The following is a 16736-nucleotide window of genomic DNA, read 5'->3' as shown; positions in this document are numbered from 1 at the left end:
ATTTGGAACTTATACAGGTAATGAAGAAAAGTGGTTGAAGCTGTGTTCCAATCATGGTATTATGTTACTGTAAAAAAAAATCATGGGACTATGTTAGTGTTTAGTAGTTGAATTAGTGAATTGTTTATCAAACCACATGAACCGTTATATATCAATTTTTTAAATTTCTATTGGAAGCGTAGTATATATAATACATTTGTTATAGGTATATTAAATAATTGACTTTGGTTTAGTGGTAATTTTATGTCGTGTATTCAATTCTGATTGTGGCCAATTTTAACTTTTAATTTAATTTTATTTTATACAAAAATTAGATTGAAATTAAATTCATATAAACTAATTATTTTTTTATTTCTCGTAGAATAAAGACCAAAATGATTATAATAACGTCCTCTAATTGACACTTCTTTGAAGAAGAAAAAATAGAAGAAATCTTATCTTAAAGAAGCGTAAGTCAAATGAAACTCAATCACATCCTATACTAAGTTTAGACGAATGGAATATTGCAGTCAATAACAAGGTTGAGTTGTGCAAAAGGCCCAACTCATTATTTGGAACTTTTGTAGGTAATGAAGAATAGAGGTTGGAACATTTCTTCCTGATTTAAAAAAAAAAAACTGAAATGCACTTTTGCTCCTTCAAGCATTGTAATGATGTGATTTTGATTTCTGGTTAATTATCCAATTTTAGTAGATGTTAATCTTTCGTTAAATATTTAATATTTTGCTGACATAGGATTAGATAATCTCATGTTAATGATGTGGCAGCTAACATTTTACATAACACATATGCTAATTTGATTTAACGTGATTTAAGAGCACCTCCAACTAAGTTCTTTATCAAAATTTCTTTTTTTACTTTTTAATAATATTTCATATTTTTTTATAATGTGACATCACATTTCTTATTTTAAAAAATTCAATCAAAATTTTTACTCCAATCCAAAAACTCACTAAAGTTTTTCAACAAAATTTATTTTAGTAAAATCTGTTAAATATTTAATAGAGGATTGATAAAAGAACAAAGGGTTGAACCAAACCAATGAGCATCCCTAAATATGGTTAGCCATCTCGAGAACAAAATAATAAATATACAATTAAATTAAGATACAAGCAGAGTCTTTCTTGGTGCATGAAGATGTTGAATGCCTAACTTGCCATGTAAAATATGGAAATAGCACATTCCAACGACTTGATAAAAAGTTTTGAGAGCTGTGTATTAGTAAAAGCGTAAGAAAGTTGAAGATCGCCTTGATTGATTTCATTTCAAACAAGTGGGTAATCTACTTCATTGTGCTTAGTATGTTCATTGAATTTAGGGTTCTTCAAGTTCTTTAAATCTAGGATTCTTCGAAATATGAAAAGTAACCTAACTATCACAATAAAATTACATGGGCATGGAATGAATGATACCAAATCTTGAAATAATATCCTTCACCCACTTAAGCTCCCGCATGATAGTAGCCATGGAATGATACTCAATTTTTTATAGAGGATCCTAAGCACACAATATGTTGCTTCTTGGTCTTCAAATTATGAGCTTAAGTACAACCAGTGCCTCTAATTTCAGTTGCCAACAACAACAGTTTGCATCTGTATGCAGTACTAGTCAATGGTACTTCTGAAGAGGCATATTGCTGTCTTTTTCGTTCTTGCTTACCAAGATTCAATCTTAAAAAATAAACCGAGGTAAGTTGAAAGTTGTCCGAAAGTATTTTTTTCATGTATTGAAAAGTTTTAGAATTTTTTTTTCCCACATATTCCAAATGAATCATTACTCTGGGCCAAGGCCCTATCTTTTTCGGTTGGGCCCTAATTTCTTAATTGAGAGTTGGCCCAGTCCTCTAATCAGTTTGGATAATACTATTCGACGGAAGGAAGGATCAATCAACCCTTGAAATTTTAGTTTGAGTAAACAAAGGATTTGATAACATGATCAATAATTCAATGTGTTCTTAAAAATCGAATGAAGAAAACAAACTATTTCTCTTACTCATATTATAGTCTTACTCTAAACTGAGCCTATGGCTCATTCATAATTTGAATGATTTTTCAGTAGACATTTTAAATTACCAATAGTAAGTTAACATTAATTGTTAAAAAGTATTTAACCATTTAGGGCTCTTACGCAGTGGTGGGTTCATTCCCTTTCTCACTCGATCACTCCTCAATTCGTGTCTCTATAATTTTTAAAAATAAAAATAAAATAAAATAAAACAAATTAAACAGTGCAGATTAAACAAATATAAATAAAAATGGGAAGGAGTGTGTAATTATTTATAACAGATAAAAGGGTAATGGATAGTTTATAGTTAAACGATAAAAGTGAGTATGGAGAATACTAAAGGATAGTTTTAGGTATGAGCCAAGAGGTTAAAGAAATTGAAGAACAAAAAGGTAAATACTAGATATATACTAGGGAATCAAAGTTTAGGAGGAAAGAAACGAACAGATGAAGAAGTAGCTATAACAAAAAATAATTAAAATAAATAAATTAAGAAGTCAGGGGGTAGATCCACCACTAGCTCCTTGCCATATTTTAAATAAATCATTATCCAATTTGACATTAAACTTAGAATATTGTTCGAACTACGAAGTGAATCACGGACTATCATGCATGCAATTTTAAATAATTCAGTTAAGCTTACCCTAAAAAAAAGTTCTTATTGAAAAAAAAAAAAACTAGTTTTGTTTGTACTTGTACACTACTATTCGATACATACTTGTACAGTATTGCTGATGTGATGCGTGCAACTGAGATATTACATAGTCTACGTTGGATGTTAATCCTTCACTTCTTGTCCTCCTGAGAATGATCTTCGAACGAAATGTCTATGGCTTTTTTCTGCAATCAGATAAAAGTGCCTTCTTTTGAAGACTTTGGTTTAAATTGTGGCGAGAAGAAGCCAAATTCGAAGTCAAATGGGGTCCTGAATAATTGAGTTCAGTTTGAACTTATCCTCAATTTTCTAATGTTCAAATTTCTTTTTGGTTACGGCCAGATTCTGAAACCTGCTTCCTAGAAAGTATCTATTGCTCTTATTCACGGTCTTCGGATATTGTCTCGTAATGAATATCTAACTTGGGAATTTTGTTGTTGAAAGACCATTATGATTCAGATTAAAGAAATATAAGGTTGATTAAGTCATTAAAAAAATTACAAATCATTTTTTTTAATAAAAAATAATAAATTATCGTAACAATTAACATTTGTCAATTAAAAAAAAATCATAATTTAGATTAAAAATAAAATTTAATTAAATAGTATGATTAATTAGTGCTAATGTTTGCTTTGGACCGTGCAGGGGAATTTCTAGTTGCCATCAAATCAGAATCGGAGTGATCGATGGTCTATGGTTTATATAATGGAAGCTGGTGGTACGTCAAATTTGGCTTCTTCAACATTAATTATCAAGACAAAGGTTTAATTAATAAATAATTTCATTGATACAGTACAATGGATTTGAGGGAAGGCGAGTGGATAATGATCAAGCTAATTGGTGGTTTACACTGCACTATCATTTCAATATTTGCTTAATTAATTAAACTTGACCCCTTTCAATTGCAGCTTCTTGTTGTTGATGTATAATCAATATTTTCTTGCTGTTATGCAGCTTAACTAAGACGTGTTTCATGTTTGACACTGATTGAAGTTGAGCAATTCAAACTCAATTAGTCTTTTTTTTTTTTTTTCCGTCAAAACTACAGCGGATTATTTCAAATTATCGAATCACAAAATACACAACAAAAAGTTGGTTGAATTTATTATTTTTGTCCCGAAACTTTTCCTTTTAAGTTTCAATCTCAATCTTGATTTAATTTTGTCGACAAATCAAAATTGCACAAAAATTAAAAATTTGAGGGATAAAATTAAAAAAATAATAATAAAAATTGGATGGTAAAATATACAATTAAGCTTTTAATTTATGAGATAAGCATATTTAATTTTTCTTCTTATTTTCTAATTTTAATAAGTGCTTATAAAGAAAATTAATAATACATTATTAATATAATTTGAATTTTTTTATTTTACGACCGTAAAAATATCAATACATTTCAATCAAATAATTTGAATTTTTTAATACGTTATCAATATAATTTTTTTACATTCAGTTATTTAAAAATCACTTTAGATATAACTTTTACAATATATATTAATCTATAATTAAAATGACAGAATGGAAATTAAGAAGTGAGGTATTCACAGTATGATTTACATCTAAGGGTTATAAAAACCAATAATGTATTTATAATATGTTACTCCATAGAGGCTAAAAAGAGGGGGTTGCAAGAGAAAATATAGGTCCATTTGACTTCTTAAAATTTTCACCTTTTAAGTATGAAAATTTTCACGCTATTAATGAACAAATGATTCCTTCAAAAAGAAAAAAAAAATGAACAAATGATGTATCGTTATGAATACATCAAATTTTTTCCTACTCAACCAAATTCATACGCAATAAAACTAGTCATAGATGTAGGCCAGAAATTCCAGTAAAAGAAAAAGATTAACCGTGTATTTGGATATGGCATTTCAAGCGGGTAAAGTCATTATACAAGCTATTTTTAATTATAGTTCAATGAAATGCTCTGATACTCAAATTAAGAATTTAAAGAATTTTCTAGAATTTTAATTTTAACTTGGGAATTTGAAATTTCATCAGAAGAGGTGGAATTTCTAAAATTTCTCATTTGTAAACATGAGTGTTTGAAATTTATTGATGTTTTTCTCTTATATGTGTATTTTCTTTCCTATTTTATTCAATCGTTCATCCATTATTATTTTTGTCCGAAGAACCTTTCTCATTGTAATTCCAACCTACCAATGATCATTTCCGCTGTAGTACCAGTCCGTCAATAATTATTTTCACACTCTTCTCCATGGAAGTCAAATCATCCACAAAAATAATTAAACCAAATGACCAACAAAGAGAGAAGATTACCAATAAAAATTCCTTTATCATCTTCTTGAGCTTAAACACCACCACTGACCAGAAATTACCATGATGGATTTTTTTTGTAATATAGTGATGTTGGTACCACATTACAACAATATTTGAATGTACTGTGGGTCAGACAGAAAATGAGAAGAGAGAAAAAAAACTTATTTAAAATCTCTAATTAATAATAATTTTGAATTTATGTAAAAATAGACTCAAAACTAATAATTCAAACAAGTTATTTTATAATTAAATGAAATTTAATTATTTTCAATTGAATTACTTACATTTCAAATTTTTGGTATTTTTTTGGAAATTCTCTGTCCAAACAAATGGATAGGCCAGAAATGACATTAATTGGAGTGCTCTATTTCATAATTTGGAGTTGCGTGGACGAATTTTTCTTTTTCAAGAAGCTCACAATTATATTGTCGGTCGTCAATGTACGTTGAATTGCTGATTGTTGAGAACTTAACATCGTGTCAAAATATAAGTGACTTTTTTAGCATATTGTATACATATACACTAGTATTTCGGAGTGCATATAATTTCTCTCGTCTCATTAGTTTGGTTTGATTCGCTAAAGTTTTGATGGATTTGGTTATAGACATATAGTAACTTTTTTTGGTTACATATATAGTAATTGAACCTTGAACCTGATGTATTTAAGTATTAATTTTATAATAGACTTGGGTTATATTTTGAGATGTTTTAACCTAGCTTAATGTTATATTTTTAAAAGTGTAATTCTTTAATATTTATATATTAATAATAATTTTTTATTAAGTAAATAATATTTTATTAAATATGATCTTATGGTTATGTTTGAAAAAAATTAATTGAAAATTGAAAAATTAGTTGGTTGTTGAAAGTTTTTATACTAGTTTATTAAATCATAAATATTTGATAAAATTAATCGTTTAAATAATTAAAAAAATATAAAATAATATATTTAAAAAGAATAATAAGAAAATTAAATAAATATTTTAAGAATGAAAAGATAATAAAATATAAAAAATTATAAGTTAACATTTTAAAAATCTTTACTTTAAGTATAATTTAAAAAAATATTAAAAATTATTTAAAAAAGTTTGTTTATCCAACAAACAAATAATTATTTTAGCTAGTAAAGAAACTAACGATAACATATATTTATATTAATATAATTGATGCATTTTTTAAAAAAATATAATAAAATATGCCTTTAATCTGTGTTTTATAATTATTTTACTCTATTTTTATTCTATTAATTAATTATTTAACTATACATAATTGGAAAATTGATATATTACGTTAATAAATAAAATTAATTAAAATCTTGTCTGGTTGGATTTTAATGAAGTTGAATTCCGATTTAAATGAATAATCCTATAAAAAATTCATATCAATTTGAAACAAACATAAACTTATCCTAAACCATCTCCACGTACTGATCAGTACTGTTTACGTACAGTGGCAGCATCTCCATGGCCTTTCAAATGTTTTGTTCTGTGGCTTTCATTGCATAATTACATACATCAACATGATTACATGATGGAATACCCACATCTACTAATTATAATATTCCTGATTTTGATTGAGGCAAAGTCATCTAAAATATCATTCTCACCTATGCCATGTAATTAAGAAAGTTGAAAAGAAGTGTAATATCTGCCTAGAAATCTAGTGGATTTTTATAAGCACTCACTTATATTTTATAATTTGAATTTTTCATTTATTAACAAGAGTATATTTTTATAATGAGTATTATTTTATTTATATAATATTTTCTATTTCAAACATTATTACTTAAATTCAATTTCAATTTAAGTTTGAGCTTTGGTGTACTTTATTAAATTGACAATATATTTTTAAAAAGCAAGAGTGGATTTTAAGAGTAATATAATTTATTTAATATATTTTAAATTTTAGCAATTCATACTAACAATTTATTTAATCTATTTCCATGCAATTTATGATGTCTTGTTTAAATAATATATTTTTATAATTTTTGGATTATGATCACCGTGGCATGCATGATGGCATTGCATAATGTTTAGGGAATTGAGCTTAATTAATTTTACTTGTATCAACAACGATCTGTTGATATGTTTTTAGTGTTATCCTTAATTTTAAAAGTTTTAATTTTTAACTTATTTTATCTAAAATTAAATATGCATTATTATTAGTAATATATCACTTTAATTTATTTTTATTTTAGTTTGTTCTCAAATATAAACAAAACATATAAAACTATATGAAAAAAACATTAGTACATAATATTAAACCACATCATGGATAGAAAAAATTGATCAAAAGAGATGTCACAAAAAAATAATTAATTTTTTCTATGCAAATTATCAATGAATACTTCGCCACAGCCACATTTAAAAAAGAAATTGTACGTATTTCTACTTTATGTTTTACATTATAAATTAGAATCATTATTTATGTAAAGATTACATGTCCTTCACCACAAGCAATGTTCGAAATGAATAGTAAACACAATTTATTAAACAATGGTCATATAATTACATGACTATTTTGTTTATTATTAGTATAGATTTAGTTTCTTTCATGTATTTTTCATCAACGGTCAAGTCACATGAATTATGTAAAAATAATATATACTAAACAATCAATATTATTAAATAAATTTATAATTATATGATCATATATAAAATAATATATTTATAATTTTATGTAAACAAGGTATTCTTACCAGATATATGCCCTTATAACATAAATATAGATACATGTCAAACACTTAAAAAAAAGATACATGTAAAAAAAAATCGTACATCCCACACGGATACGAATTTAAATTCTCAACGATTACTTTTTAAAAGATAATAATATATAAGCACCTATATATTACAAATATCTGATTGGTTTTTATTCTTTTTTATCTCTTTTTTCTTATTAAATTACAAGACTTATGATACCTTGTATTTTTCTCTCTTTCTCTTAAGATGTGAAATAACATTGGATGTCTATCATCTTTTATAGTTTTTCTAAACAGTGAGATCTTGACATTAAGACAATAAATGTGTATTATAAAAAAGTTACAAATAACTATGTGTTATTAATCAGTACTCCGGGAGTACCATGTAATCAAAAGTACTCCGGGTAAGGTTTATTTTTTAACCCTAGAGGATCCATATCCATTGAATACAATGTATATGTTTCAACGTCTACACAATATTCACTACTAATCACCAGTTCATTGAGAAAGACATTGATAGAAAATATACATTATATACTTAATTTAGGTATTACATGCTGACTTTCTCCTAATACATGCACTAGGACGAACTTGGACAGACAGCTACTGGCTATCCTACAGTTTAGATAAAAAGGAAAGGTTTTAATGTGCAAATGCATACATCATTGTTCAAGAATCTTAAGCCACAATTAATAATGCATTGGAATATTAGTTGAGAAATAATCGTGGCATATATATTATATGCGGTTCGATTTCTCTCCTAAATTTTATTATCCTAAAAGGGTGAGGGTCCAAGAGAAATTTATTATGATGTTATTAGGTAATCAAATATGAAGTACCTTTCATATTCCTTATCCAGTACATGTATGTTCGGTTCATACTTCATAATCTTAGTTCTTGAATAAATAGTTATAATTAATTAAGCTTATTACTCTATTTAAATAGAATGATTAGAGAGAGAAGGTAATATATATAGCATTTGTTCCTATAACATAGGTGTGTAGGATCCATGAATTTTATTGATCATTTATTTTTTTTAAAAATTTAAATTTTAAATTATATTTTTTTTATTTATAAAATTCAAATTCAATATCTTATTTAAAGAATCAAATTTAGTATCATTTAAATCAACAACTTATTATTCTTGTTTTTTTTTTTGGAAAATCTTGTTATTCTAATAATTATTTTTTATCATTTAAATTGCATTCTATATTTCAAAAGAATTAAATCCGAAAGAAATTAAATAAATTCTTTAGTGTGGCTGCAAAAATATTCAACTAAAAATATATTTACAAAAATAAAACTAATATTACTTTTTAAGACCTAAATTTCCAAATATCCCATTACTTGTATTTTTTTAAAAAAATACCAAGTTAGAATAAATTATATTAGTAACCAAATTATTTTTTACAATAATAGCGACCAACAAATATTGAAGAAAAAGTTGCTTTCAAATTGTTAAAAAGTGAGAGAAAAAGAATTTCATATTGATGATAAATATTATCCTAGAAAAAAAAACTTGACAAAAAATGCCCAATACAACTTGACATAGTGGTATATCCAGAGGTGTGCTTAAAGTCTGGAACACATTATTATTATTTTCTTAAACAAAAGCCAGAAGCGCATTAAAACTTCTCAAACAAATGTAAGACAACAATATTAATTCCCCTTCCCATTTTTCTTCAACTAAAATCTAAATGAATCAACTCCAGCTAATTACAGCTGAAATTAATCCGATCAACAACTGAACTGTAATTTATCAAACCATAGAAGTGAATGACGAAGTTATAGGGAACAATAAATTTGTCATTTGAATTTCAATTCACTCAAATTGGTGATATACTAAAGTTTATGGAGGAATTAGTTAAGGTTAAATAGTAGTCCCACTTTTTTCAAGCTAGCTAGAATGTTTGATAAAGTCTACTAGTTTGTATTAAAAACTTCAATAAATCAGTATATAATGGCAATGTCTTGATTGTTCTATTTCTGTTTATATAAGGGATTAATGGGTTATTTTATGGGGAAAAAAAGAAAAAGGAAGGCAAAAACAAAAAAGAGCAAGACCAGGAAAATATAGCTAGTAATTAACGGAGAACAAGTCTTTAAAATCATGAAGACCACGTACTTTTTGTTTTCCCCCCATTTTGCAAGCTGTTTTGGCCTCCTACGTACTAATGCTACCATCCAAACAACTTTGAAGAGTGGACAAATGAAGAAAGCAACACATTGAAATGATTTAGGCAGGTGTCGTCCAAACATTTTGGTTTCATCCACCTTCTTTTTTTTCCAAAGAAGTGGCAATGCCACTGTCCCAAAGACCCAAGTTACATTTATAACACGGGTCAAATGTGAATCTATAACCACCGAAAGGGAAGAAAAAATGTACACCAAAATGCACCAAATTCTAAGACAGCTGTTGTAGTCTGTGTAGATGCCTCATTCTACACTGCATTAATGAGCTTTGCTTTGTCGTTTCACTCCATTTCTTTTAGCAACTATTAACCAATAACCAATGCCTTCAAGTTAATCTATCAAAACTAGCAGTGAATTTTTTCATTAAAAATATTATAGCATTATTATTTTTTTTCTTATGTTTGAAAAAATTAACCGAAAAGCTACCTGAAACTGAAAAATAGCTCAAAGTTAAAAAACTAATTTATTAAATTATAAATATTCACTAAAACTGAAAAGTAGCTCAAAATTAAAAAAACTAAATTATTAAATTATAAATATTTACTAAAACTAGTCATTGAAGTAGCTAAAAAAATATAAAATGATTAAAAAATAATAACTCATAATTTATTTAAAAAGGATAAACAGTAAATTTAAAAAATATATTAATGATAAAAATAAAAAATATAAAAAATTAGAAACTATCATTTTTAAAAATATTACTTTAACTAGTGTTTTAAAAAAAATATGTACTAAACAATCAAATTAATGAGCCAGTTTAAAAAAAAACTAAAAATTAACTTAGATATTTTTCATAAGAAATATTACAGTACTGTTACTTTTAATAAAGTTATTATTAATATCTTGAATAGTATTTTAAAAAGATTTTAAATTGTATCCTAGTGGGGTTTGGTTTCTTTAATGTTCCCACCTGGGTCACCTCCTACCAATGTTTGACATGTATAGATAGTATAATAGCTTTATTTCTTTCTTATAATAAATAATTAAATATAGATATAAATATACTAAAAAAATACTAGTATTTATCTCACTGTCTTTGAGTCCACCAATTTAAACTTGTTAATTATGTGATAAGATTAAACCTCATTTTTCTAGTAGGATGGAGAAGCTCCTTCAAAAAGAGATTTTCACCGAGGATACATTTGGTCTGCACAAAGATTCAGCAATAGAATATGATCAGAGGAAAAACACAAAGTCTGATAATTTTTCACGCGTTTGGATTAAGGGAAAATGAGAAGACAAAAAAACTGTATACATATCTCTTAAAAAAATTAGTTGAGCGTGTAGAAAACAAATATACAATCACGCATTTACCTTATTTCATTTAATATCATTTTATTATATTTAAATATTATTTAAAACGATTATATTTTTAATTCAAGTGTTTTATTTAACCAAGTACGTGAAGATAAACTTAACTTTTTTTTTCTTTTATAATTCAAATAACCTAAAACATCACCTATATTTTCTTCTCTTCTTACTCTATTTATTTTTTTTATTAAAAAGTTTGTATGAATTTGATACAAAGGCCTCACTAAGATACTTCAAACTTTACAAGTTACAAATCGCTCACTAATAAAATTTTAATCATATTAATAGTAAGATTCCAACTCACAACCTTAGAGGAATAGAAGTAACTTTTGTTGCTATTACTTCTTTCTTTCTTCTTTCTTTTTGTTGATAGGGTTCTTACTTCTTACAAGTGTTTTTCCTTTTTCATACCTTCAAATTTTTTTTTATTGTCACTTTTTCTACATAAAATTATGGTTTAAGAAAGAAAGAAAAAACTAATTATATATGTATTCATGCCCCGACACAAAAGTGCTTAATCCAAAATAATCAATCCTATTTTCTTTATGATATATAACGATGAAAAAATAGAATATTATTAATTTTTCGTACACGCACACACACCAAAGTGCTTAATCCAAAATAATCAATCATATTTGCTTTATGATATATAACGATGAAAAAATAAATCGAACAGTATTAATTTTCCATATAACTTTTTTATAACAGTTTTTCACAATTATTTTAATTCTCTGTCACGTCGTTTATTTTATTTAATATTTTTCTCTCTTCTCTTTTTTTATTCAATGTTATGAAAATTATTACTCCAAAAAATCTGAAACGTCTTTTGGTTGAACATTATCCACACACACAGTACTGCAATGCGAGACTCGTGTCGTGTATCGTCAATCGTAAAAAGTGGACTGAATCAAATCTAGACAAGGGTCATAAATGGTCGGACATAGACTGGTCTAGCTAGCTTTGCTTTTAAACCCTACTGGGTATCTGAACAGTAAAAAGAGGAAAAATATATTTACAAAATAAATTATTTTTTATAATTTAAAATAAATAATAAATACATTTTTGTTAAAAAATAATAGGGTAAAACAATAATTTCTGCGTAATTGGTATGAAAATATTTGTTTGCATAATTTGTTTATTTTCTCTGTGTTTTCCTTCCGAACAAATACGAGGAAAATTTTTCACCTCTGTCTTTTTTTTTTTCTATCAATTTTCTTCATAATTCTTTCCTTATTTCATTCAAAATCAAAAACAACTCACATGTGCTTTTTAGCTTAAAAGGCTGGCCTATCGGGTTAAAATTTGACTACCAAATATTGTTTGCACTTTCTCAAAATAAACGTTATTAACATTTTATCTGACACAATTTGAGCGAATGAAAAAAAAATCTAACACAATTTGTTTAACACACATTTTATTAGTATTCTAAAATTTGTTAAATTCATGAAATCGTGTAAATTTAACTTTTTAATAAACAATTCTCATTCATAATTATGTAAATTTTAATAATAATTTAGGTTTAGACCACTTGTATTTTTTATCAAACATAATAGGATAATTATAAATAATAAAATTTTCCTTCTAAATATTAAATATAATTATATATTTAAAACTTAAATTCAAAACTTCTTATCAAATTAAAATAATTGCTGCTTCATGCAGTCCTCCCTACCCCAACTCCACCCACTCTCGTTTGTTTCTCACACGTGACCCTTTTATCTCACTCATCACTAGCCTAGCTTGTCCCCTCCTTTTTATATATACAACAATCCCTTTTTGGAAAAAAGTTTATTTTCATTTCTTTACTGCATGAAAAGGACACAATTAAATCAAGGATGGGATGAAGAAAGCTTCATTTGAACAATTTTACATTACATTACATTCTTATTAACCTTTTGTTCTTTAGGCCAAAACCGAATAAAAAAAACGTGGCTATTTCGGGATAGCGGGTCAAAGTGTCAAACGAATTCTTCTCCTTTTTTTCCAATTATTTAACCGAGCTTTCATGGTGTTAACTTTAAATTAGTGTTATTTCTTAATCTATTTCTAATTAATCTGAAACTATTTCATGCCCCCTCCCACCCCCCAAAAAAAAAAGAATCTGAAACTATCTTCATTTCACTGATATTAATTAACAATACGATTATGTAAGCTCTAGCGCCTTTTTATTGCGGCAAACAAAGTATAATTATGTATGAATAATTCTGGAAAGCAAATCAATTCATGACCAAAGGCCCACATAGAACTATGTGTATATATTCTTCAAGAACGTAGAGAATCAAACTTACAGGTGTCAATGGAAGTTCATCAGCAACTTTGTCATGGAGATGGGTGACTGTATTTAAATATTCCTACGTTAAGCTTAAACAGGAGAGAACATACCTAACAGTTATAATATATAATGACCTGGAAGTAGAGCAGATAAATTAAGTGAAAGCTAATGATCACTTAGTAGTATATGTTAATAAAGAATAAGTGTGACCAGAGTAAGCCGTGTTATGGAGGTGCAGGTTGAGAACATATATAAAACAAATTGTACGTAGCCACCACCAAAACACATTCACGGGTTGCTCCATCAAAATAATAATGTGATTTTAGTAGGCATCAATCCATAGAGTCGGCATCAAAATAATATGTTATTCGAGAAATTCAAAATATTGGAATTGGACACAAAAAAAAAAAAAAAGCGAATGAAGAAAAGAAAAGAAAAGAAAAGAAAAGAAAAGGCGAAAAGCAAAATAAGTTAATCTCTGATGGAGTGCATAAGATAAAAAATTGAATTCGGATCAATCTGCACATTGGGAGGACCCGTGGACATGGCAATTGACATGCCCATCATCTGGTTTGGAGTTTGCCACCTTTTTATGTTTGTTTAATAAGTTCTCTTAATTATTTTAGCAGTAAAATGTTACTAATAGGCTGAATTATTTAGGATTAAGTTAAGGAACCTGGTTCCTTCCACAGAATAGCCTCAGAAACCCAGGCACTAGCTAGCTGCGTGCGTTTAATTTACTCTATTCTGACTCCTGAGTCTACTCTAGGACTAGCACCATCATATTAGTATTAAAGAATAAATATTCATTCCTGAAAACGAGAGGCAGAAAAATAGATCCAAAAAATGAAAAGTTAAAATTTAACCTTTGAATAATAAAAAGTATGATAAATTAATTATATAAATAATTTAATAATAAATTAATTCTTAAATTTTAGAATTTAATATCAACTTGATTATAAAAAATATATTTTTAAATATCATAATTTAATAAATTAAAACGAAAAATAATTTATTACATTTTTAAAACATTTAATAACTAAACTTATAATTATAATTTTTGATGAATTAATTATAATATTAAATTAAAAAGAAGCATGGAAGTGACGTCATGATGTTGTGGGGCTACTGAACTCTGAAGCCAATGGTTTGGTACTAGTACTCTGACAGGAATACTTGATAGTTTTTAGGGGGATTATTAAAATTGTGCTGGGGTGAATCCAATAAAGAATACAAGTTGTTGCATGAGAGAATCAGAATCACTTGTCCTCCTCTTCCACTATAAATACGCTCACAAGTCACAATTCTCCCTCATCTCACAATGGTTTCTCATTACTATCTTGCCTCTCTTCTTCTGCTACTGCTGCTCAACCCACACACCACCCTGGGAGCGCAGAACCTCATGCTACCCTACCATAACGGCGCCCTCCTCAAAGGAACCATTACCGTTAACCTCTTATGGTACGGCAGCTTCACCCCAATCCAACGCTCCATAATCCTCGACTTCATTAACTCGTTAAGTTCCACCGCGGGGGCCCCACTTCCCTCCGTAGCATCGTGGTGGAAGACCACGGACAAGTACAGGGGGGGATCCACTACAATCGTCCTAGGGAAACAAATCCTAGAACAAACTTATTCCCTCGGAAACTACCTCAACGGAACACAACTAGTCTCTCTCTCCTCACGCTTCGACCACCTCAACGCCATCAACGTCGTTCTCACATCTAGCGACGTAGGGGTTGACGGCTTCTGCAGGAGCCGATGTGGGACCCACGGGTCCATTACTAACGGGCAGAAGGCCCGTATACCGTATGTTTGGGTTGGGAACTCCGAGGCCCAGTGTCCGGGGCAATGCGCGTGGCCCTTCCACCAGCCCGCTTACGGCCCACAGGCACCGCCGTTAATTGCGCCTAACGGCGACGTCGGGCTTGACGGGATGGTTATAAACGTAGCCACGCTTTTGGCGGGAACCGTGACGAACCCGTTCAACGAGGGGTTCTATCAGGGTCCTCCCACGGCGCCGTTGGAGGCTGTTTCGGCCTGCACGGGGATTTTCGGGAGCGGGGCATATCCAGGTTATCCGGGTCGGGTTCTGGTGGACAAGACGACGGGGGCGAGCTACAATTCGTACGGCGCCGGGAACGGAAGGAAGTACCTCTTGCCGGCCATGTGGGACCCACAGACCTCCGCATGCAAGACGCAGGTGTAAACAAAAGACTTGGGTCAACGTGTAAATTCTTGTTTTCTACATAGTCAATGTTTTAGCATATTGATATCAATAAATTGTGGAAATAGAATATTATTACTTTTATTTATAACTTTTGAGAACAAGAATGTTTGACCTGTACATGTATTATTATTTTTGATTAAGAGTTGTTCGTTTTGAGGGTTTAAATAATCATTTTTAAGAATTATTTTTTTAAAATATTATTTTTAATGTAATTTGAAAAAAAAGAAAAATTTATTATTTTTGAATAAAATCTAAAAATCCAAAATTGCAAATTAGATGTTACCCCTAAAATAAAAAATAACAACAAATTTATATTTTATAGTGACATCATAAAACATAAAAAATATTCAAGAATCCAAAATACATTTTTTCTCTAAAATAGTCTTAATACTTCTTCTTCTTATATATATATATAGAGAGAGAGAGAGAGAGTAGTGGGGGCATGGAGCCTTGGCCTCCCCTAAATTTTTGAAGTTTATATATGTATTGTTAATGTTAAAATAACTTTAATAATTATTTTATAAAACTAATGATAGAGATAATGACATTTAAGTTTTATTTATCTCTTCTATATTTTTAATAAAATATTTATTCCTTTTTTATAATATTTATTATGAAGATAAAAAAATAAAAAATAAAAAAATAAAAAAATAAAAAGTATCCTACACAGAATCTGTCGCGGAATGATCTGCGATATGCATCCCGTAGGATTTGACATTTAATATGTACGTACCATACTCGATTTAAATAAAAAAAAATGCTTAAATATTTACCTTTTGATTGAATTTTATCTTGGATCTTTCATAAATTGTGTTATTTTGATTCTCCAATTCTGGTGACTGCAAATCATCTGCCAAGAAATCGACCTTTGCCAACAAATTTGCCGAATTCCTGGCATCCATCATGGTCAATGAATTCTTTTGGCATAACCACCAATCTTAAAGCTGAACTACTTGGTATCTATCAATATCATGGCCTTGGCCTGGAACCCAGAATTCAGATTTGTAATCACATTCTATGGTTGTGCCCTTATGCGCCTTTAATCCAACGAATCAATTAATGTTTTTATAACGAAATTACATCACAC

General features: G+C 28.4%; 1 protein-coding gene across 1 annotated transcript; it reads left to right on the top strand.

Moving 5' to 3' along the window:
* The first annotated feature begins 14616 nt into the window (after positions 1 to 14616).
* On the top strand, positions 14617 to 15730 carry LOC100785002 (protein EXORDIUM-like 2). The gene has a single exon (XM_003531494.5). The coding sequence runs from the start codon at positions 14741 to 14743 to the stop codon at positions 15626 to 15628; it is 888 nt and encodes a 295-aa protein (XP_003531542.1). The 5' UTR covers positions 14617 to 14740; the 3' UTR covers positions 15629 to 15730.
* The last annotated feature ends 1006 nt before the right edge of the window (positions 15731 to 16736 follow it).

The sequence above is a fragment of the Glycine max genome, chromosome 8 (assembly GCF_000004515.6).
Source record: "Glycine max cultivar Williams 82 chromosome 8, Glycine_max_v4.0, whole genome shotgun sequence".
Lineage (NCBI taxonomy): Eukaryota > Viridiplantae > Streptophyta > Magnoliopsida > Fabales > Fabaceae > Glycine > Glycine max.
The sequence above is the reverse complement of the archived record's forward strand: the minus strand, read 5'-3'. Positions and strand labels throughout refer to the sequence as shown.

Excerpts from the sequence above, each read along its gene's own strand:
- LOC100785002 (XM_003531494.5), top strand. The coding sequence starts at position 14,741 with ATGGTTTCTCATTACTATCTTGCCTCTCTTCTTCTGCTACTGCTGCTC.